This window comes from Teleopsis dalmanni, chromosome X (genome assembly GCF_002237135.1).
Source record: "Teleopsis dalmanni isolate 2A chromosome X, ASM223713v2, whole genome shotgun sequence".
Taxonomy (NCBI): Eukaryota; Metazoa; Arthropoda; class Insecta; order Diptera; family Diopsidae; genus Teleopsis; species Teleopsis dalmanni.
This window is the reverse complement of record NC_051848.1, coordinates 16,428,488-16,453,354: the sequence shown is the minus strand read 5'-3', so window position 1 is coordinate 16,453,354 and position 24,867 is coordinate 16,428,488. Positions and strand designations below refer to the sequence as shown.

Here is a 24,867-nt window from a genome sequence, read left to right as displayed (position 1 = left end):
GAGAGTTCAAACATATTTATAGCTAAGTGGCGATGTTATTATTAATTAAGGAACAATCAAACTTTACCAATCCTTCCAGAATAACTCGTTAGTGCTTCAGTGTGTGTGAGCAGGTAATATATGGTTCCCAGTTCCAAGAGTTCAAAGATCTGATCTCCAATGCAATTACAATTTAATCCTTCGCTATAAATCACTTAATACGTTTTACATTCTCTTATTATCGCTTTCTGTTCTTCCACCAAAATAAAATCATCTCTGATAAATCGTCTGTCCCGTTACTTTCTTGTTGGAAGTAGTTCATTCGATTATTTCTACCGAAAGAAAAGTAGGAGAAATATTACAACCAATAGTATTACGCTTTTTCGAGTTCCAAAGATCGTCATCGCTTTCTCATCATTGCATCCTGCACGGTGCAATAATTTTGCTTTGGTGTTTAGACGGTGCAGTGAGGGTTGACAATTGGGAATTATAGCGAATCTTTGGAGATTGTTTGATTTCTATTCTTCGTCCACACCGTCTTGAAGTTCCATAACTTACATTGTGTGGATATATATATATTTTTGCAAAAATTTCTTCAACAAATGGGGAAATGAAAGTGACACTTATTGTATTTGTATTTGTATTTGTATTTGTATTTGTATTTGTATTTGTATTTGTATTTGTATTTGTATTTGTATTTGTATTTGTATTTGTATTTGTATTTGTATTTGTATTTGTATTTGTATTTGTATTTGTATTTGTCATTTGTATTTGTATTTGTATTTGTATTTGGTATTTGTATTTGTATTTGCATTTGCTATTTGTATTTGTATTTGTATTTGTATGTATTGTATTTGTATTTGGTATTTGTATTTTGTATTTGTATTTGTATTTGTATTTGTATTTGTATTTGTATTTTGTATTTGTATTTGTATTTGTATTTGTATTTGTATTTGTATTTGTATTTGTATTTGTATTTGTATTTGTATTTGTATTTGTATTTGTATTTGTGTTTGTATTTGTGTTTGTATTTGTATCTGTATGTGTATCTGTATGTGTATATGTATGTGTATCCAAATGTCAAAAGTTTTTTGTGTGTTCCCGAGAAAAGAGAAAAAAAATAAGCAAACCCCAAACAATAAAAATAATGCCAATTAATATGATTTCGGTTTTCGCTTTTGTTCTCATTTATTAATTTCTTTTCAACAAAAGTTGAACAGAAAGTCACAGAAGTTTTTTAATAAAAATGCCTTTTCTGCTCAACTACAAATAATTTCTCGACGCTCGCCGTCAAATGCGAATGTGACTTGACGGTCTCCTACCGACTTTCGCCGGTACCGACAATAATAATAATAATAATAATAACATACTTCACACAACAACAACAACAACAACAACAGCAACAATAGTGAAGTTTTAAACTTTAAAGAAACAAGGAAACAAGTGAAACTGTATTTGTATTTGCGTTTGTGTTCGTGTTTGTGTTTGTGTTTGTGCACAACAATTCAATTCAATTCAATTTCATTACATTTCGGTTCTTTCAGTTTCTCTTCAGTTCGATGGTGCTTAGTCCTACGTCCTTCGTCCTTGGTCCTTGTTTTTGATAAGTTGATTGCATGGTGGATGAGGAAGTGGAACACATGTTTCAATTTGAACGAATCGAATGGACATGTTCGAGATGTCAATTATTATTAAAGTTGAAATGAAATGCGGAACTTTTAGCAGGTGTGTCAAAAAGTAATAAATTACTGATGAAAATTAATAATAAAATGTAGGAAAAATGAAACAAAGTGTAGAAAATAATAAATTAAAGGAGCTGCAAAATAGTAAAATGCCATTCGTTTTTATGCAGAAAATAAATTTATTAATATCCTGTAGATAATTCATTACGCTCTCTCTCTCTCTCTCACTCTCTCTCTCTCTCTCTTACTCGTTTTTATATTCCTTAATCAACATTAGTCACTATTCACCTATAGATACTATATACCATTTAAATGTAATTTTATTCCGAGGCTTCAAAGGAACTTGAAGAATTCAATTATTAATAATTATAAATTAAGTGGAAATTGCAACATACCGTTACTCTGAGTAATGGATCAGGTGGATTGAGCTAATCCCAAGAGTGTTAGAAAATCATTGGGCTTCAACGTGAACATGAGCATAACCTTTTGCCAATTTTGAATGACACGAAGCTGTCTCACAGATGAATAATTCTACTGTTGTTCAGTTTAGCAGATTTATAAAGAATCTATTGAACCTCAGCTTACAGCACCCTGTCAGAAACCGGTTGAAAATTTTGATAAACTTGCTACTCAGTGTAAGCAGTCTATTTAAAAATGACTTAGATGGGTTAATGAATCTCTGCGATCTCATAAATAAAGGTACATTTTTAAATAAATCTATTATTTTATAATCTATTGTTTCAACTTAATCTTATTATACATTTTTGAACAGGCTAAGTTTTTAAACACTCAGTGTAAGCAGTCTATTTAAGAATGACTTAGACGGGTTCATGAATCTTCGGGTCTAAGCGATCTCTTAAATATATTTTTAAATAAATTTATTATTTTATACGTTTTTGAACAGGCTAAAGCGGTCAATATTTTAAACACTCGTAAGATAACTTTTTTTGGATTATTTTTAAAAAATAAATTTTATTCTCACCAATATATGGACCATAGTCGAATTCTTGTCTCAATATGAAATCTTTTATAAATTTTGTATTAAAAATCAGTTAATTTGTTTATATCACAATTAGAAATTGTTTCCTATTTTTCTTAAATGAATTCTTTAAATTAGTAGAAAAAGTTCTACTTAGCTCATATTTTGTCAAAATATTGGAAATGTGGAAACATGCGTTGCCATTCGCTGTTGACAATATTCGTAAACGTCTAAGAGCAAATCTGGGTGATTGTCGACTCAGGTTAGGATACAAAGGTGTGCCTAGGGGATCCATTTAGGCCTATTGGCCCATTGTCTAACCGTATATTGAAAAAAACTCAGGGTTTAAAACCACCTAGAACCTTTGGAAAAGTTTAGAATGCTGTTTGGCTTAAAACCCCAAAAATGTCTGCATCAAAATCTGACCGATTATAGAGCACTTTAGCGCGTATAAACAGAGAAAGTCGAAATGTGATCGAATGTTGACATTAAAATACAAATTAAAATTGTCATTTAACACGCCAATTAATAATAAAAGTAATTGAATAAATTTGTAATTACATTTAGATTACATTAAAAAGTGTGTAAAATATTTTAGAGGTCTGCTGTCTTATTTAGAACTTTATTCTTAAATTATTTACAAGATAAATGTAATGATTGTAAAATATCCAAGAATTTGGATAACCCACAAATGGTGAAGAAAAATTTAACTAAATAAATAACAACAATAAAACAATTGTTTCATTATGCCAAAGCTTCCATATGGCTTATGTTAACCTCTGACTCGGCGTCTTGTCCTAATGCTGTTTCTTTACCTTGGCAACTTAATCCAACAAGTCTTAACCCAACAACATCAAATCAAATTTTTTCGTACATGGACACTAAAGTGCCAACATAAATCTTCAACTTTTTCTCGGGCTTGAATTGTTATCGGAATGATATATTTTCGAGAAGGAAAAAACAATATGTAACGCGTGACCGAAATACTGATTTTGTTATTGTTTCCGCTGTTGTTGCTTCTCTGGCATTTGGTATTGTTGGTATTGTTGGTATTGTTGCTGTGGACGTTGTTGTTGTGACTGAAATTGGTGTCTGTAACAATTTTGATCCAGTTTCCTTTTTTAAACAGGTTGATATTTTATGTTCATAAGACGCACTTGCGTGTGCTGTTGACATATTTTTCGGGCACGTCAGTTTGTTTGAGTCACGTAAGATTTGTCTAAATCCTACCCAACGTCTTATTCGCACAAAAGAGGCGAGACTTGAAGGAAAGCCTGAAATGTGTGGCCGTATTAATTTAATGAAATTTAAAAGTTAGGGAAGTGTAAAGGGTGAAATTAGGTATATTATTTTTTAATGGAAAATACTCAATAAAAAAGGTATACCCGTACATTCTGCGTTCATTGGCCAAATTATGTCAACTTGGATGAGAATTGTGAAAAATAAGAACTGAAAAAATAAGGGGAAGTGAAATCAAAGTGGACTTAAATAAGTTTTTATTAAAATGTAAAGATTTATTCAATTTTGCAAAAAATTATGAAAACTTTTCTTATTCAAATTATTTAAAACATAACAATACTCGCATTCCAGATACTCGCATTTAATAAGCCCTCAAATACATTTTTAGGTGTGTTATTTCTGCTGCATATCGCACCATTTTTGATTCATTAGTAAAAAGAAAGGAATATCGTCATTCGATAACGATATCCTCATTCAGCACTTTCACTCGATTCTGATTGTAGTTACTTTACGACTAATACTGGGATGTTTGGCTTTTCTGTAGTATTGCTTTACTATATACTATCGTGATTTTTAGTTTTATATAACGCGGTTTTAGAAGTGAGAGTATCTTCTTTTTTGAAAAATCATTAGATCTCATTAAATCCAATAAAACTTATTTGTATTTTTATAAGTCAGTACCAGATTTATAGTCGGTACCAGATTTATAATCGGTACCTACTACAAAGGAACCCTTTGTCGCCAGGTTCCTTCTGCAGGTGACAAAGATGAATTTGATGCTCTCCGCATTCCATTTATGATTTTTCATTTATGAGCTTCTGTGGATTTGCATATAGAACAATATTGGTATTGGGTGTTTAATGGGTGTACTTGAAGAGAGTGGAAATTCTTGTGAGGCTTCTGTCTCCGTCTCGCTTATTGCAGGTAAGCCTTTTACTATCTTCACTGAAAACCAATAAGCCCATATAGTCACATTGACATTCTCGATGATTTATTTATGTTGTTACTTGATTTATTATATACATATGTTCAATGTAAATATATTTAAACTCTTAGTAATGCAATATAATTATAGCTGTGGGTGTAGTTACAGTTTACAGTTATTATATGTGGTTATAACTTCATCTTGCTTTATATTAAATATCAGTAGAGTGAACAATAAAAGAAAGTATGTTGGAAACAAAATTGATTCAGGCAGCATATTTCTGACAACCTCATTCAAAGTCATGATTTAGTCAAACATCGAGGACAGACCGAAGTGAAAATCTGTATGTTTAAGGTCTGGAGAATATAGTGGGAGTAGCTGTACAAATTGTTACTAAGCTTGTATAAGGTTTCGCAATATTTTAGTGAAAATGTTCACTTTTAAAGAATCTTATTTACATATTATAGAATACAAAAGTAACCTAGCAGATTTTAATTATCATGCAATTATATTAAATATTTGTTTCATATAATATAACAAAAATATAAGAGTATTAAAGTCTATATATGAATTAATTAACCACAAAGTTCTTAATTACTTTTAGTATTTCAAAATTTTTTAATATTATAGAATAATTTTATTTATTAAAATTTGAATAAACATTTAAGGAAAGTGAATAAGGTTTTCTGATTAAAATAAATACATTTATTTATATATTTGCCTTTGCCTGAGGCTCTCATTCGTAAAATAAAATGTAATTAAATAATTGTATTGTAATCGTAAATCGAATCGATTTCCTTCTCAATTATGAATGTAGTAAACACTCCGAGAAATAATCACATCTGACATCTGAAAGATCCAATATTTGCTTTGAGTGAATTTAAGTTTTAATAGCAGCAGTTCGTTTGCACAAATCCGAAAAACGCCCGTGAACATGCACTTTTATCTGCAAATAAGAGCTTATGTGTTAGCAACGAGATTTATCCGTAATCAGCTTAGCAATCGAAAATGTTTCACTAAAATATATGCAAAACAAATCAGTATTAAAAATTATATTTTATCCAAAAGAAGATTTAAAACTCGGAAACGCATGCATCCGAGTAAATGCGCTTTTTGGATAATAGAAGCGATATTAGTTTTTATTATTGGACTGCATCAACTAGCTGCAAGTGTGGAATGCATATGAATTTAGAAAATACAGTTCACACATTAAATATATTAAATATTTTTAAATTCTCATTTATTTTATCATTTATAAATTTTACTATTTTTTAATTTGCGTTCACACTATCGTCATCATTTACCGGAAAAGTCGCTTACTCTGCCGGTCAAACAAATAAAATAGTTTGCACACATATATATATATATATATATATATATATAGACATATATAATATAAACATAATATCTACATGCACACATACTATACGATATACTATACATACTATATATGTATGTCATATGACGATGTCCTTTAAACTTGTTCATTTTGCATAATGCATGTGCTGTGGATGTGCACACTCTCTGTTATCCTTTTTTGTGAATTTTGACGATAAGAAAGCAAATAGTAAACAAAATTTCTCGTTTCCGGATTTTCATCTCCCATCCCATATACTCGCATTGTGCCATGTTGTGATTATTCGCACTGTGTACTTCCGTTTTTATTCCAGTGTATGTGAGTTAAATAAATAACTCTGCAAACACCCAAAGGTGCAATCCTAATTTGGTGTTTATTGTTGTTGTTCTGGAATTGGTTCCGCCATTGGTGCTAAGTCGGCTGCCGTGCTTTGTTTGGAATCACTCTCACTTCTCAGTATCTTTTGGGCTTTCCTAACTTCGTTTTCATATTTGTTTGCATATAACAAATACGTATATTGTTGATAAATATTTAAAAAAATTTATGTTTTGATTAAAATTTAAATAAACAAAACATATACTTTGCGTAGACAAAACGAAAATGATTTACAAAATAAATAATTTATATGCTAAGGATAGGAAGGACTAAACTGAATTCGACAAATGATATTGATAGCAAATATCGGATGCATGTCATATTTAATTCTATTGTACGCAAGAGAAATTTTTTTTTTTATTTGAAAGACAAATATATTATCTAAGTACGAAAAGTGTTTCTTTCTAATACAGGGTTATACATTTCCTAGTACCAAAAGTAAACTCTAATTGAACACAGATTGCAGTCGTATTTTTATTTCAATGAAATCTTTCGACTTTGCGATTAGATGTGAACAACCCCATTAAAATATTTTTTATGCGACAACGTATACATATTACTGGATCCTTTTGAGAAAATACTGGACTACAGTTGCTAGGCTACTTATCACCTACCTGACAATACCTCGGCCACCTTTTCACATGTTTTCGAAACGTCAAGAGTTCAAGGTAGCTTATCATCAAAATATAACCAAAGCAAGAAGTGTTCTGTGTTTCATGGTTCTGTCCTATTGAAACCACAGAACTTCCATATTTTGTTTACAGGTACTTAAGAATAAATATTGGGTCATACATAACATATATTAAAGGTGGTCATTTCTTCTCTATGTCGAGACACATTTTATTAGTATTTTTATGCTTCTTAATGCTTTTTTCTACTTCGTCCTTTAAGTTATTATATGTCTCAGTTTTCTGAAAATCAATATCGTTTCAAGGAAGCAACTTTTTTCATCTATTGTACAAGTTAAGTCCGATATTTGTGCTTTCCAAACTCTTGTTATGTTAGCACAGATAATGACGTAACTATTGTTGTTGTTGTTTCTATAACTAGTGATGCAGTGAAGTAGCATTAAGCAATTTGTGAAATTCTGTTTAGTTATATACTTTTTGTAAGACCACAACCGTTTGCTTTTGTTAAGCGGTTAACCTAAACATTTCGAATGAAAGTGAACTCTTTCACCAATAAAATGTAGTTTCCTTGCTATTGAAACGTAGTCAAACTCCGAGCCGTTCCACTTTTTAATATGCAGCATAAAATAATTTGGAAAACTGCTGCAATGTTGAATGGCTGCCAAGGATATGCGATTTGGAAATGGCAAGACTGTTACAACTGTGTGATGTGCGCCATTGTGCTCGAATAGCTTTAAGACGGATTTTCTTGGGAAACACATTTTCGCGTCCCAAGAAAATGTGCCACCTTCTACCCTGCAGGCTTCACCTTTTCGTTTGTTGCTTTATAAGAATTTTAATTTTATTTTTTGTGGCTTTTGCACTTTTTTATTCATATATATGGTGTAATGTATGCCTGTGATTGGTCTTTTTGTCTGCTCCTGCCAAACACATATAAGTTAAATTGAATAATAAAGGATATATTCCAAGCAGAAGTATATTTTTGTTCTCCAGTTTACTTACCAACAATATATGGAGCCAGAAAGACACACATATAGAAACAGTAAGCTGCATAAATCAAAAATTCATTCGTCCTTGGCATTTGATTTTAAAATATACTTTGCGATAAATTCATGGATACTTTTTACTATACATATACAAAAAAATATGAATATGACATATACGAATACATAAATATGTATGCATATAAATTTGTTTGCAAATACACACAAACGTCCTATAAGATAAAGTTTCTTGCTGACTTGATTTGAGTTTTATTTAAAATAAGAATACTACAAAAAATATTCAGATTGGAATCGTTGAACATACTTTCTTCTAGTCGTATTCTTGGGATGGTACTTACAACGTATCCGCACTTACCTACGGGACTTGAAAAATTCTACAGACAAGCCATTTGCAAATGCGCTATTGCGGTATTTTTCACTATCTAGTAAACTTGGTATTTCAGTCTAATATCACTATTGTTCTTCATCCTATGTTTTCGTCTGGAGACTCGAATTCTAAATCTTGGTGAGTTTCGTTTCTTCCACTAACACCAAATCTGCTATTCGACATTTTTTACAGTCATCTACTCCTCCAATATGGTCCTTTCTGTCCTCGCATGGCCTTCTGCCTGCATGACCTATTTACCTATATATGCATAACATTTCCATTTCACAAATTTAAAAATATTTCAAATAAAATGACAATCTTATTCGTTATTGTGCCGTATTCGATTAGATCAATAATCAATTGGAAAGTAATTTGATCAATAATATTGGAATGTAATGTACGTAATCCTAATGGTAATGGTTTATTTCCACCCAATAAGATAAATTATTATTTGATTTTAATTTTTTTTAGCTTTTATAGTTGAAAAATAGAAGTTACTGAGATTAAATTCAGACTTATACTGCAAGATATATTGGGCTATTGAAGGCATGAGAAAAAGTTGAAATGATTTCATTAAAGAGATTCTGTTAAAAAAATGAAAAACGAACCTTATATGATACTGTGTACAAGACTGTTGCCCACTTCTGATAGACTATATATACTACACAACTATAGTCTGATGAAGTGATAAACAATAATCTAATCAAGGTGTAAAGAGAGGTTTTGAAAATACCTCGAGTTAAGAAAGAGTAGAAATGCTTAAGTGCACTGGCTTCAACAGCTTCAACATAATAATATATGTTGGTATAAAAGTATTTCAAGCAGAATATTGGAAGAATCACATTTATGGAAATTTACACAATCATAGCGATAGTCTCAAGGAAATTGCATTCGCTGCCACTAACGATATTTTTCTTTCGTGTGATTTGGATCTCGAAATCCATGAACTCAAGTCAATTTAAAGCTAATTGAATCGTTATTTAAAGTTGTGTACATGTCCCAATTCTCTGTATCTAAGCGTTCCGCACTGTAGTAGTATTGATTGTTATCATCAGACTCAACTGCGACATGTGAATTTACAAGCATCCGCGTTAAGTGCTATGAATAAATCACTTAAATCGAATTCGACACCGAATTTTATTGAAAAAAAATATTAACACTACATGCAACATACATACATACATACATACATACATACATTACATTACAATACATTGCATTGCAATACATTTGGGCTCATTAATTAATATTTTAAATTACTGATGCTGCGGAATATTTACATGGAAGTTGCAGAACATCCTTGCAAAATATTCAATTGGTGTTTGTACACTTCATTGTCACAGCATTGTTGTTGCATCAAAAAGTAATAACACCTTAATTGCATTCCATAAGCTTTAACATCACAAAGATCCTTATTTCATTTCATCGACGATATGGCCATTACTTATTGATACGGCTCCGATTATTGGATTGGAACTAAGTTGCTTGAGAGTAGCAGGCATTTTAGCGTGCAATAAAGTTTTCAAGGTCTTGGACTCAAAATCTTCACACTCCTTACGGCAAAGAGCTGGCAACGGCATAATGAGGGCAGAATTATGATTACTGAACCGAAATAAGTAACCAATTAAATAATCAACCAATAAACCTGTCCTGGTAGCCTTCATCGGAAACATCCACCAAATGCGGTTGAACTATAATGAAAGATGTTTGTAATATGTATCAGGCGTTGTGGACTACAGAATGATGGCTGAAAATCTCTTTAGTAGTCAATGAGAAAATCCCAAGTCCCAAGTAACTCGAGGATATTGGCTTACACGTCATATGTCATGTAAAAAATGTGACTAAATTACAAACCTCTTCGCATGGATAGCGGAAAGTAGATCCGACGAGAAATGGGATAAACTTAAGAAAGCATAAGTGCATGAAAAGTATGAATAAATTATTTTTGCTTTTATTAAGTTCTAATATAACTTCTAAGTTCTCTTTCAGAAAGGACATTGCTGTTAATACTCTTGTTGCTCACTTCTTCCACTTTTCCTGTTAACGTACGCTAAAATTTGGTCTGCAGTACTTATGTAAATTATTTTCGATGATTTTCTAATAGTTTTTCTGAACTTTCTTGGTCTCTGGGTCTTCTCTTCTCACATACAATACTTCCACATTAACACTTCGACATTAAAATCAATGCCATAATGACTGCAAAACCCAAAAAGGATGGTATTGTCCTTAACAGGATAATTGCTGTTTTTGTTTTGTTCATTGTTATATTCTGTTTGGTATTCTGTTTGGTGTTGTGTTTGTTGTTGTTGCTGTTGTTGTCATTGCTGTTCACTGTTCATTGTTCCAAGAAGTTAATGAAGCGCTATAAACGCTGAAACGTTTTCAACTGCGATTTTATTTTTGTTGGTTATCTTTTCCTTTTCCTTCGCTGTGTGGCAGATACTTTTTTGCATTATTGTCGTTCATGTGAGTTTAATTGCATTTGGGATTCATCTCGTGCGCGAAATGGAAGCTGTGGAATTTTTATGATGACTCCTAACCTTACATTTTTATTCGCTTTGTTTTTATATTCGCAAATGTAACAGAAAGTTTAAATACATCTCAGCACATTTGCATACAAACATACCTAATGTATATTGTTTTCGTCTTCTTATTTACAAGAACAAAACACTGAAATCAATGCTATTTTTCAGATACAATCCAATCATGTTTTTTTTTGGCATTGCATACTTACATTTACTTTAAACGTTTTCTTATATCGCAGATGAACTTTTGAAATACACTCAAAATGTAAGACCCCTAAATATATATCATGCCAAGAGAATTACCCCAATTATTATAATAAGCATTACGGTTTGTTCGCACTAAGGACTTGTAAGCGTAGGTACACATACTAGGCGCTCAGCGCCGCGTCTGAAAATATGTCTTCCTCTCTCTCTGAGATTACCCACGCAATTGAAACGAAGTCGTTTCCCTCAAATCCGCTGTGCCCTGGGATCCATATTAAGTGAACCCTGTTTCTTTCAGTAGGGTCTTTGAGAAGTACAAGCCATTCCCACACTAGTTTTTTCAGTATGTGTAACTCTGTAGTTGGTTCGATGTCTTATCTTGTAACAGAAACAAAAAAAATTGATTGTTTCCATGTAAATATAATTTTATAGACATGTAATCGGAGTACATTGAAGACTATGAACGTATGTGGTTTGTGTACTAATAAATATGTGTCTTTAGCATTTACAGATACTAATTTCAAAGGCTGCTATTAGATAGGCAAGGAGAATAGTCTTGAAACAGATATGTCAGTATGTAAGGCAGGACATACAAAATGTTTGTCAGATATTTTAGTGTGTAGGGTATAAAAAATATTACGAACTACTTAATTCAGTAAACTTCTTATTATTGCGTTTTGGAAAAATGCCAATGCTCATGTGAAAGCAATTGATATCTCAGGCAATAGCGGTGTTTACTGTATTAACTCATTGGGTCGTAGCAACTACGCCGTACACATATTTCCAAAAATTAAAATAGGACTTCTTGCAGGATTTTTATCTCTCATTCAAAGGTTTGTCGTTCTCCAAAAACCCAATTGTGTTTTGGTAGTTTGCACTGTAATTATCGGACATTCCAATAAAGGCAAACGAATTCATTTTATAATGCAAACTGGAATGTGTATTTATGGTTGAGGATGTTATCCAGCTACTGTCTAAGAGATTATTTTGTTCAAAAATGTGGCAACTATTGTTTAAATATCTGGGCTTGCCACAATTTGTGTTTTGATTGTAATTTTTATTGTCGTTGTACTTAAATCGGGACGTTGCACTGTGTGGCTATACATTTCTTTGTACTTTGATTTTTCACTTCCAGTGAGAAGGCACACAACATACTTGCCACGTGTAGGTCACAATGATTTCATTGCAATGCTCAATAATGATAACATCTTGTCATCACTTCATTTCCGACCCAAATGAATGGCAACTGATTTGTATTGGACTAAAGTATTTTTAAAATTTTGACTGTATTGCAAAAATGAATCTCTATTTACTTTAAAAAAAATTAAAATATGGCAAATATTTATTTATTTTTACTTAAATATATCTCCGGTTAAGATTTATGAGAACGAAGTAGGAATCAGCAGAAGAAGAGAGCGACTAAGAACGCAAAGGCAAAGCAGTGTACAGCAAATAAGAAGAAATAAACAGAAATTGGAAAACAAAAACAAGAAACAGAGAAGAATGGAAGAGTGTTGTTAAACAGGCTTAGGTACTACATCGAAAACGTTATAAACGTTATTTGAAAATAAAAAAAAACAGACATAACTGGTGACACCAATACAAAAATTTTTTGAAACCATGCTATAATATATTTATATTATTATTAGCTGAAACTAAAGGTTTTTAATGCAAATGCCTCTACTTAGTCTACTTATTATAATGACACTCCTACATCAAAAGATATTGGGACTTACAGAGGCCTAGTGATAAAACAATTAGTGGTCTTACATCACCTTCTCAACACTGTAGTAAACCATCTGGTTACCAATAGAAACTATTTTATCAGGTCGACTATACCCAGGTCTGATAATTTCGTAAACAAAAAATCTCCGATGAAGTTTCCATGGCCCGTTGTTTGAAGAGAGCCGAACTGTGACAGAACAAGTGGGTAGGCCATTCTTGCATGCCATCGTACTGCAACTTCTGCACAAAACCCTATTGGCGTTGCCGAATCTAGTCGCATGCTTACCTAAGAAACTCTGTTCGTTGTTAAACTTCGAAGACTGTCTCTCCTTTTATAGCATCTTAATCTTACTTTATAACTTATACATCTATCAATGACTACATTTTCATATAAGTTTCTTGATAAGCAAATAAATATTTGCAACGACGGAAAAACTAAAAGGATTCTGATTGAAAATTGATCAGAGTGGCGACCTTGTACACCGACGTCCACTTGAGCTTAAACTGAAGCTTCCGTTGGGACACTGAAAAGGATTTTAACTGATAAACCATTCAGTGAATGATCTCCTTGATGTATGCCGTGTATATATTCAATAGCGTTATATTTAGTTATACTGATCTGGTATAAATAAGCAGATTAAAGCAAAACCGGAGCATTTGGATAAATACAAGATCACAAATTGTCATACCAAATAAATCTCTACTTCAATCGGACTCAAGCCCCTGTATTAAAAATCGATATACCAATAAACTTTCCACGCATTTGTTGCAGCAGCTTGATGCATTTCAAAACGTATTAGAAATAAAAACTTATTTTATAAATTAATTGTGAAATGTTTTCCTACAGCAGAGCACAGTTTGCATATGAAGCGAATGTTTGTTGTGAGATTGCAATGGTTGCGCACATAGCTCAGGGGGTTGCCACCCGTTAGTTGGTTTCCATTGCTTTCCTTTATCATTTCAAATTCAGACTAAAAATTCTGCAATTATATGATTGATCACAAACTTTTTGACCACTAATTAAAAATAACTAAAAACCGTAAAGGTAAACAAATGATTGAAGGTTTTCTGTTGAAAATCATTCCAATAGTTTTAATTTGTGTAATTAAGAGGATTTGTAATTTTAATTATTTTATTTGAAATGTTGAACGAGTTTGCATGAGTTTCCGCTGTTGAAAAAGTTAGCCATGCGGTTGATGTGCATTTCCATTGAGAAGTGCAGCAATTCGTTAACAGAGCTACATTAAAAGTGGGGCATATACGGTTTCGGCGAAACATGAAAAATATTGGGAAATTTATAAGCGAATTTAAAAAGGGACTTTATGTGTGCGTTATAAGTGATTATTAAAACTTATCATAAAACTTATACTTTGGTTTTTGGGTTTAAGTTAAATAATTATATATTATGAACTGTTTAAATTATTTTAAAATCGGAACATTCTTCGAAATCCCGCTTTTGTAGAGTCAATGCATAGTAGTTTGCCCTTAGCTTGTTTTGTAAAATTCTATATAAAACTGATTTCACCAAATACTGTTAGTAAATTTTCAATTCCATATTACTTATATTAGAAACAAAATATTATCTGTTGAAGGGACAGCCTTTCACGTAGTTTTTTCGTATTTTGTCTGTGTTTAAAAATCTGTGTATTAATAGTGAGAAAGTGGGAGTGCATGGTATTCAAAAATCAATAGGGTAAGCAATCCAATAAAGAGAATATCTGAAGCCTTTTAAAGTTGATTAGATCTTAAAATGTTCACCAATGTGGTTATTGAACTAGTAAATTTGTGAAATGTTTAAAACGAAGATTCTGGTAAACAAGTCTCTCATTTTTTTTTTAATTAGATTAGTGGATAAATTATACCAATACTACTAAAACGTTCAAGTGTTAATGTTCCAAAATTGTCTTAAATTTAAAAATTGTTCTAAAATTTTCTAAATTGTTTTAAAACTCATTTCCGTCTCCTTCAATCTCTTGTGGTAAATGAGGAAAAAACTAACTAAATTCTATAAACAAATAAATTTCCCGAGCGTCTGAGGAAGCACGACACCTAGAAATTTTCAATAATTAAGAAATGAAACATTCACTCGCCAAACAGAACCTCGCTCTACAAGTTTCTTATTATGCCTGTCCTACTATGTGACGCCGAAGCTAAGACAATAACCGACGGTATTGAAAAAGCCTCAAGAACACTAGAGGAAAACTTTTCAGAAGATTTATGGTCTCGTACGCATAGGAACGATCTATATCATATAAGTACGGTGACCAATTATATAGGCGGACGCACGCCTGTAACGGCCCACTAACTAAGTACGTAATATAGTTTATATGCAAACTATAAGCATGTAACAAGTATTGAGAATATATATCGTCTACTATATTTAATCTATATAGTAGACTTTGGTTTGTTTTCTATTTTTCCCTTTCTGAAATCTTTGTAGGTGTCCCATATGTTATATTACATGACATTGTAGCAGATTTCGACTGTTGTAATTGCTTATGAAATCCTCTCAAACATATTTTTTGTTGTTTATTTTTTAACATTTAATTTGTTATTAGAATTTTTATTTGAGTTTGTATGGAAAAGCAGAAGTTGTTGTTGCTTTGTTGTATTTTTCCTTTTGTTGTAGTCATGACACTTTTCCCGTCATGTTATATTTGCAACATGAGAGACATTTTATGCTGTGGTCATACACGTGCCTATGTGTTCATTGTAGATGTGTTTCCGGTTCAAATTAATCTACCTTATGGTGAGCAAATGCCATATGAATAACAGGGCAAAAAGTGAAAAAAATGTGTAAAATGTGTGGCAACCTCTTTGCTATGCTGCCGCACAGCGCGAATAACACATTCATTAAAAATTGTGCCCACACATAAGTCGCCTTTGTTTTTTAAACAGCCATTGTTGCAGCAGGAATTGGTGGACTGGGTAAACCCAAATGGTCGGCCGGTCCTTGGTGCAAGCCAAGCTCGTTTACGGTAGACGTATGATTTTGGTACGTTTTTCTTTTTACTTTTCCACCGTGTTTTCATACACTTTTTTCATACACTCCTTGTTCTTTTTGCTTTGGGTTTCATTTATTTTATGTTATGCCCCTTTTTCATTTGCGGCTGAAAGTTTTCTGTTAATTAAAATGTCATCAGGACAAGCCAACTTTTTCTGAATATGCTTGTTCGTTGTTCGAAAAATGAACATACAATAGTACTAGGTAGCATCTCTGCTGCTCTCCATGTCAAAATATAACTTTAGTCTAATAAAAACTTTTATGTAGTAGGTACAATAACAAAAAGGAGCCAAACTACTATATAGTAAGTTGATGGTAATATGTTACTTGTCGAGCTTAAATTTATGAACTTATGTTTCTTTTAGTTTGTGCAAATTACTTTTTTTCTTAAGTTTTTAGGCAAGTTTTGCATATTTTGTCATTTTTTCAAATGGAATTAAATATTTTTAAATAAAATTTCATCATTTCAGATCCAATATGAATCGATAGTCTAATGAAACTGATAGTCTTATAAAAGAAACATAGCAAATAGCAAGTACTGTAAGTAATATCGTAATTATAAATGAAGAGTTTACTAACCATTCTAGTATTATGTTAATATGTTACAGATATTGTATATTGTATATGTAAAATACAATATATTTTTTTATTTTTATTTACTACTTGCGGTATAAAAAATTTCTTTACGAGTATTCCTTACTCAGTTCTTGTGATAATCGAAAATTTAGAGCACGTTACTTGTCACTTCTTAGGTACACTCTACTTTGTGTTACATATCCTTTATTAAACAAAGTTGAGGATGTACTGTACTGACGAAATTAATTGAATTAAGTCAGTTGGTTTACCTCATTTTAGGATTGACCAATACCATTAGATTGTTGAACCTAATTTGAATCTCACCCCACTAACCGAAAACTTTTCTACGAACGTTCTGGTGCTACTGGTGTTGAAGAAACTGACAACATGATACTCCCTCTGAGAAAAGTTAATCCGGTGATGACTACATCAACGTTCAATATTTGAGTGAAATGTGTGGACCAAAGCATTATATGGTTAAATGGTACTTTGACGCTCTAGAAACGGAGTCAATGCAGAACTAAACAAGTAAATCTACTGAAATTGTAATTTCACATAAAATAAACACTTAAATGTAAAATATAATACGTAATATTAAACTTTAATACTAAAGTTCTAAACATACATAATTTACGAAAATTAATTTAATTTTTAAATGGAAAATCAGAACTCGGAATTTACGACAATCTGAACCAGGTTTTCGTCACACACGAAAATCGAGTTACTGCTCTATATGGAGTTTAAAATTTCTAACAACATGATATTGACTCTTACTTTATGTAAATGGTATGTCTTATTTTTTATATACGCATATAGATATATGCTTTTCGTAACAAAACTTAATAGATCATTAAAATACTTAAACTATTAATATCTTTTGGCAATGAAATTGCTAAGGAAGGAAATTGCTGCTTTTTTTACTAATTTATTAAGTCTCATCTAATAACTTTACTAATGTCTAATGTCATTTTAAGTGAAAGTGAATTTCTAAACAAACTCAAAGGCAAACACACACATACCTGTTCAATCATCAATGTAAGTCCCAACTCCCAACTCCCAACTATGAGTTTAGGCTGCTTCTTCTTAACTATTTCACGGATAGCAGAGAGCATGTCATCCGTTGGAAATAGCAGGAAACACTTTGTCAGTACAACTGTAATTATTTAGGTTCAAATATATTGAGTTTAGTGAAGAACATTTAATAACTTGCCGGTTCATAGCTGCAAGTGATGATAGTTTCCTTCATGTTGGTTACCAACCAGAAGCGGAAATGCTGATTTAGTTTGATTAGTTAACTGTGCTTGTTGTAAGATGTTTGCAGCTTCCTACAAGTGAATCTATGTAAAAAGTTTGCAATGACAGCAAAAGTAACAGGAGAGCTGGTAGGAGAGTTGGCAGGAGCGGGAGTGGCTTCGGTAGCTGTAATTGATGAAGACGTTGAAAGTCAAAAAAATTTAATTTTATTTACTTACCTTGTAACAAAGGTTTGCATAGAGAGCAAAAATTAAATGAACCAAAGAACAACGAAGTGGAAGCAGACATGGTAGTATTCCGACTCGGATTGGCTTGAGAGTTGACTTGAAATTATTTACTAGCGCACCCTTGGCAAGGTTTTAAATTGATTTGATTATGAAAACAAAATCAAGTTAAAATGTAAGCAAAATTTTCATTTTAAATTCATTAGAAAATTATGTTTCTTATTTTATTGCTTTTCTGTAGCAATTTAAGGAAACTGGTTGTGGTTAAGCATATTGAAACTTATAAAATCCATCAGCGGAAGATAATGGATAATGGTCTTTCACTACCACTACCACTGCCACTAGATGTGGTCTTTCCATAAAATAAGCTGATCTTCAGTGCTTTCTTTTTTGTAAGAAATATTGGAACTTATGAAATCCATCAGAGGAAGATAGTGGAAGTGGTTGTGGTAGTGAAAGACAGATGTGGTCTTCCTATAAAAGAAGCTGCTCGTCTGTTAAACAGTAAAATCTGTTCTAAAAAGTTATAGTACAAATATTTCTTTCTTTCTTGTAAGAAACATTTGCGACAAATATGCAAAGATGAGACTTTTGTGAAAACTTAACCCTACCATAGCAATAAAAAGCTTTACATGTTATGGTTTCTAAATAGTGTTTATTTCTCCTTAAATTTAGTCCGAAAATTTTTATGTGCTTATTTATAAAGGATGTAATTGAAATGAAAGTTATGTACAGGAACACAAAGTAATTAAATTAAAGTAATAAAAAAAAAATGTACTATGTTATTTACCAAAATATTGTGATAAAAATTTAAAATCAAAATTCTATTGAAAATTATTACTATGAACAATTCTTTCAACAACCAATTATAGTGACAATACTAGTTAGCAAATCTTTTTCCGCAAACTTCTCAAGAACTTCCATATTCATGCATTAGATTGTATTTGTACTTAGATATCAAAAAGAAACTGCTTGTTATTCACTTAAACTGAAGCCATCTTTGAGATTGGTGATATTGAGTATTGACCAAATACATTGTCAATAACTAAGTACTGGATATCTGCGTTTAGTGAACCTCAGCATGCAATATATAGAGATGATAAATGTCTCTTATTGATAGTAAAAATTTAAATTATGCTCGTAAAAAGATGGTTTAACGCAAAAATCAACCAGACCTCACTTCCACATATAGTACGCGCAACACAGAGTAAAGAATAATAATGCCATTGGTTTGGCCAAAATTCCCATAATATCCTTGATTCCTTGGTATAAACCAGATTTTGATTTTTGAGGTAAGTTCGCAATACTTGATTCTATGTCTTCTTCATCAATACCTAAGTCCGGCTCAATTAAGTCACTTAAATCACCGAATATTAAGTCCTTCTTTTCAGCAACAAAGTGTTCTTCATTTATAAAGAGAGTGTCCGCAAATTTGGGTACTTGTTCAATAAAAATATTTTCTAAATTCAAAGAATTGTATTCAACTTGTTCAGGAATACCATTCAATGAATCAACAAATTCTGGTGTTTGTTCCATTAAATCATTTACCAAACTTACAGATTTATATTTCACTTTCTCATCAATTCTATAAGCGCTACTACTTTTAGAAACAATGGATTCTGTAACATCAATTTCTCTGACAGCACTTTCTAATTCTATATTATCAAGTTCAGTTGATTCTTGATATCTATCGTGCAACTCTGCAACGTCTATAATAGAGTCTTCGGCAGGAATATATTCGACAATTGACGATATGTCTGTAAAATAATTCAAAAACGAGTTTAATTTAAAATATTTTGTAGGATTTCATTTATTAAACTTACCAGTAGTACTTATTGACTTTCTGCAAGTCGGAACAATTTCATACGACTCAGTAACATCGACGTCCTCTAGTTCCTCCAAAAATGTTTCTACCATTTCAAACGGTTCAACAATCTCGATTTCCTCTAGTTCTTCCAAATCATCGGACGCCACCTCAAATGATTCAATAACATCGATTTTCTCTGTACTCTCCAAAATAGCTGTGTCATATGTACTCAAAAGATGTTCTACTTGGAATTCTTTTACAGCATTGAGGTTTAAATTGGGATATCGGGTCACTGGATCTAAAGTATATGCATTAATGTCGCGTCGCAGATTGTCAGTAGTTGCTTGATTTAATAATCTATGCATAAGTAAAATATTTTAGTTGAGAGTTTCATAAATATGCTTAATTTTACTAACCTATAAATACTTTCTCGTTGTGACAAAACTTGTAATATATCTTTGCGCTTATCACTCCACAATTTAATAGCATATGCTGCATCCATACTTGACAGGAACCCTCGTGCTATTCCTGAGCCTGTCGGCCAGAATGGTTCTAACAAACTATCTCCCACAAGACATTCTAAAAGTCGGAAGCCATTACGTACTTTCGCCAGACAGGAGCTCTCTGCAGCATACATTGATGTGAAGTCAAATATAGCAACATCCGGTTTACCATAATGATTTGTAGCGAATGTCAAGTTGGGCATCCTGTAATGTGTGGAATATTCAGCAGCTCGCCGAGCATAATCGTATAGTTTCTCTCTGTTTATATTACCACCAGCAAGCAGTTTTACTGGATCAACGAAATTCTATAAAATAAAAAAAAAATCTGGTGAAAAAATATTTGTCACTCAATTGCAAATATCTATCTTACCTTCAGAATCACACCTTCATCGATCAGACTTTGTTTTTTTGCCGTCATCACAAAATAATGCGTTTCATTTTTATAGTAGACTATATTTTCCAAATCAATGTTTGTGTTTCGACATAAGTCCTTGAAGAACGCCTGCCTGAATGGCCTCGCCACACCACTTATCTCCTCAGCCCTGGTTTCAGCTTCTGTTCTCTGATTTACGAAATTTGCAGTTATTGCAATCGCTAATTGGCCCCTTAATGCTTTTCTTGTGAAGTCTTTTAGAATGAATTGTGTACCAGCAGCACCAACTAGAACATCGAATTCGTATTGCGAGACAACATGATTTTTTGGCACAACAGATGCTTTCCAACCACAACCATCCCCACAGGGCTCAATCAGATCTTCAAAAGCGACGCAATCATGTACTTCAACACCTAATAACAGGGCTATTTTAAGTAATATACATTGCAGTTGCCGTGTTGAGACGTGGTTAATGGACCCCAAACAGAATTTACCATAGAAAGTTTTTGCAGCCAAATTGCGTAAATCTGTTATTACGAACGGCCACAGGCGAAGCACATTATTACGCGTTATCTGATTTCTCTTTTCTATTACAACGACTTTCGCTCCCAGCATTTGGGCTTCTATAGCCGTACGTAAACCGCAGGGTCCTGCACCTACGACTAATACTCGTGTCCCACTGCAAGCATTTCCATTTTCGTATACAGTGTGGTCAGTTCGCACGTTCAATATATTCCACAAGTTCCTCGCTTTCCATGAATTAAAGATTTTTTTTATCTTTGGGAGAAATTCGTTAATGACTGAAGGGCGAATATAGAAGTCATCACAGATTTGTTTATGTATGCCAAAAATTTGATGCGAGGTAGTTGCATTACAAAATTCGTCGAACAATTTAGTTGCATACGCCTCAGATGTATTCATTTTTTTGATTAATAAGTGGATTTTCACTTATAATTTATTTGAACGAAAATTTATGGAAGCCGATAAATAGAAGTGAGGTGAATGATTCGACGTTATTTTCAATTTTATTTTGAAAGAAAAGAATTTTGACAAAAAACTTTTATGGAATAATTTTGACAAAAAATTTTATCGGAGAAATTTTTGTAACCTATTCATCAACCAAAATAAAATATATGAATATCCCTAAAAGTAATGACAGAAATAATTTCATTTAGTTTGACGTTTGGAACAAAGAATACACGAAAACATTGTTCTTTGACATTGCCATATACATTTTTTGCAATTTACACTTAAATGATTTTAACACGTAACTTGTCTTGGATATACTTAATAGATTTTTTTGTTAGATCTGGTACAATAATATATAATAAATTTTTCTATCATACACTATCTGCTTGTCGTCTCTGACATTGGACTACTATCTACCGAATTCTTGGCGATTAAGAAGTCATTTCGGTTAATTACGAAACACAACAAGAATAAATATAAGCTTGCCATTTTCATTCACAGTCAAGTGGCAACCAAAGCGCCTTAATCCTTTACTGTTGAATCCAAATTTGTAAGAAGACATCACTCCTATATGAATTCTAGTCATGTAAAGAATGAAATAGCAGATAGTTTAGTCTTTCTTGGATTTTATGGACAGCCATATTCACTTTCTGTACCTAGCTAATAATGAATGCAAATCATTGACAACATGTACAATATTCCGGGCAAGCTGGCTTTCACATAATAAGACCATTTCATATACGCAACCAGAAATTATTTATACCATTGCATGAAGTTAAGTAAAAAAAATGAAGCCACCGATTTTATTCCAAAATTTTATTTTTTTTCCAGTGAACAGTGAACCTTATAAATACTTTTCGACAAATTTTCTAAAGTCTTCTCAAGAGTCTTCTTGCAGCAATTAGATGTTTTTCAGGTGGATTATCGACAATGATGCATGACGTCTGTAAGGAAGGAAACTCACACAGAAAACGAAAGGCTTCAGTCACTGTTGTGCCTAAATAAAACTGAGCAAATCATTAGGTTAACGTAAATAAAATAACGACGATATAGACATCAATATTTAAATCGAATGTACGTAAGCAGTAACACCGATATATACACGTCTTCCTAGACTTGAATGCACGTAATCAGTCGAACTTTAGAATGATTGTGATACTTTTAACTCCAACCTACGACAAAGGTTTGATTGTTTTTATCCAAAACACCTATCCAAAACATCGTTCCAAAGGCGGATATAAAAATATACATCAATTTTTTTTTACATTAGTAAATACTTTATATTAATTACGTTTAAAAAAAAAACGAAAGATTAAATTAAACATTTGAATTTAAAAAAATAATTTCAAATCGAAACAGTAAAGTTATTACTGGAGATCGCCCCAATTAGCGGTATATGATTGACTTTCCATCCAAAATGTATGGATAACTGCAAATAAAAAATCGATTTCAATCAATCAAACTTTTCCTCTGAACTTTGCTGGTGACTTTAATACACAACATCCTTCAAATATCCTTCAAGAGACATCTCACAGTGCTGGATTTTTCTAAGACAATTTTCAATGATTTTCCGGCACTTGTCAGATGTTAAATATTATTTGCATAAACAGGGTCTTCTTCGTAGCCCCACAAAAAAAAATTTAGTGGTGACAAATCCCATTTTTTAATTAAAGCCATCAAAATGGGAAATCATGTGTGAAAACCTTAGAATACAATAAAGCCAAAACAGGACGTCTTAATGGCTTGTTGAAGCCATTGTGGCATCATATGGCTTGGAAGAGGAGTCTTGTGACTGTTCCAATCAATTTACGGATGGTGTCATACCTTTGTCATTTTCAAAGAACTACAGGACTAATAGTATGATGTATACAGTGATTTTATTAATGCAATAAGCTTTCGACCATCACTATTTTAGATTCCAAAACATATTTCGTTGATATATCCACCAAGGAAAAAATTAGTCTCATCACTAATGACAATTCGATGCAAAACGTACTCCTTACAGAAGCACTGTTTTCAAGAGAAGTTTTCACATTTTTTAACTTTGTATTATATATGGAATGCCTGGGATGACAGTTTTATCTGACGTATGCCGTTAAAACAGTGCTGCCAAAATACTGCCATAATAAGTGATTTCGTAAAATTAATAATACTTTACTCATAATCACGATTATCATACAAGATATATGAAAACACAATTTTATCTTCATCGGCAGTTGACGCTGATAAATTATTTGAGCGAACAAGGGAACTATTGCGGATTAACTAATCTTAAATAAGGGTGATGACTTTGTCTTCTAAAAAATAAAATAATTAGTAAATATGTAAAATGGGAAATATTTAATGTTTTTTTAAAAAAATTTATATTCTTTTTATTTAGTTTGACAACGATTGATATTTTCTTGAAGAAACTGAAATCACCGATCTACTACCCAATAAATTTTGACCTAGAATAATAGTTTTTTTATCAGCATAGCATATCTTAGCATAGCTTACAATAAGTAACATCATATCCTATAAAGCGTAAATTTAAAATATTGGAATTGATGTTGAAAGAACCAGAAATTTGATTCAATAAGAGTAATCAAAATGCAGTTCTATAAGACACATTTATATTGTAACTAAATTAATTAAAACATTATAGTATTTTTCAGATTAATGCAACGGCTAAAAACTGATCGATTCGCAGCAATTTGAAGCTATTTTTTTTTGGCTTCTCATTGCTGGATATCAGGTTGAATATAATATGCTCCTCACACATATTATTGCTACATTTGCTAGCAATATTAATTTTTAAAATTATGTAGTACTTTTATGTTCGATAGACACTTCGATTTTTGAATGTATATTTTATATTGTCAAAATATTTAAAAAATTAAGAGAACTAGATTTCATAAAGCACTACATAAAGAGGTTTTTCGAACAATAGTGAAGTAACATATAACAACAAAATCATTTCATATTATTTTAAATAATTCAATTTTTGGCTGACCATACAACTGTTTCGAGTATTGTCAAATACCCATCATGGGAGTGGTCTTGGAAATAATTCTTGTATTCAATTATTCATAAATAATTTTTTGAGACTGCAAATACCAGGAATTGAACTCGTACTCTGCCAAATTTGAAGCTCAGAGTCAGCGCACTTTATCCAACTGACTCAAAGC

At 31.9% G+C, this 24,867-nt stretch overlaps 1 protein-coding gene across 1 annotated transcript; it reads right to left on the bottom strand.

Moving 5' to 3' along the window:
• Positions 1 to 18,694: 18,694 nt before the first annotated feature.
• Positions 18,695 to 21,844, bottom strand: LOC119690278 (F-actin-monooxygenase Mical-like). The gene is made up of 4 exons (XM_038105301.1): positions 20,729 to 21,844; positions 20,272 to 20,663; positions 19,872 to 20,212; positions 18,695 to 19,805 (listed from the first exon to the last, which is right to left on the bottom strand). The coding sequence occupies exons 1-4, from the start codon at positions 21,650 to 21,652 to the stop codon at positions 19,225 to 19,227; spliced, it is 2,238 nt and encodes a 745-aa protein (XP_037961229.1). The 5' UTR covers positions 21,653 to 21,844; the 3' UTR covers positions 18,695 to 19,224.
• Positions 21,845 to 24,867: the final 3,023 nt, after the last annotated feature.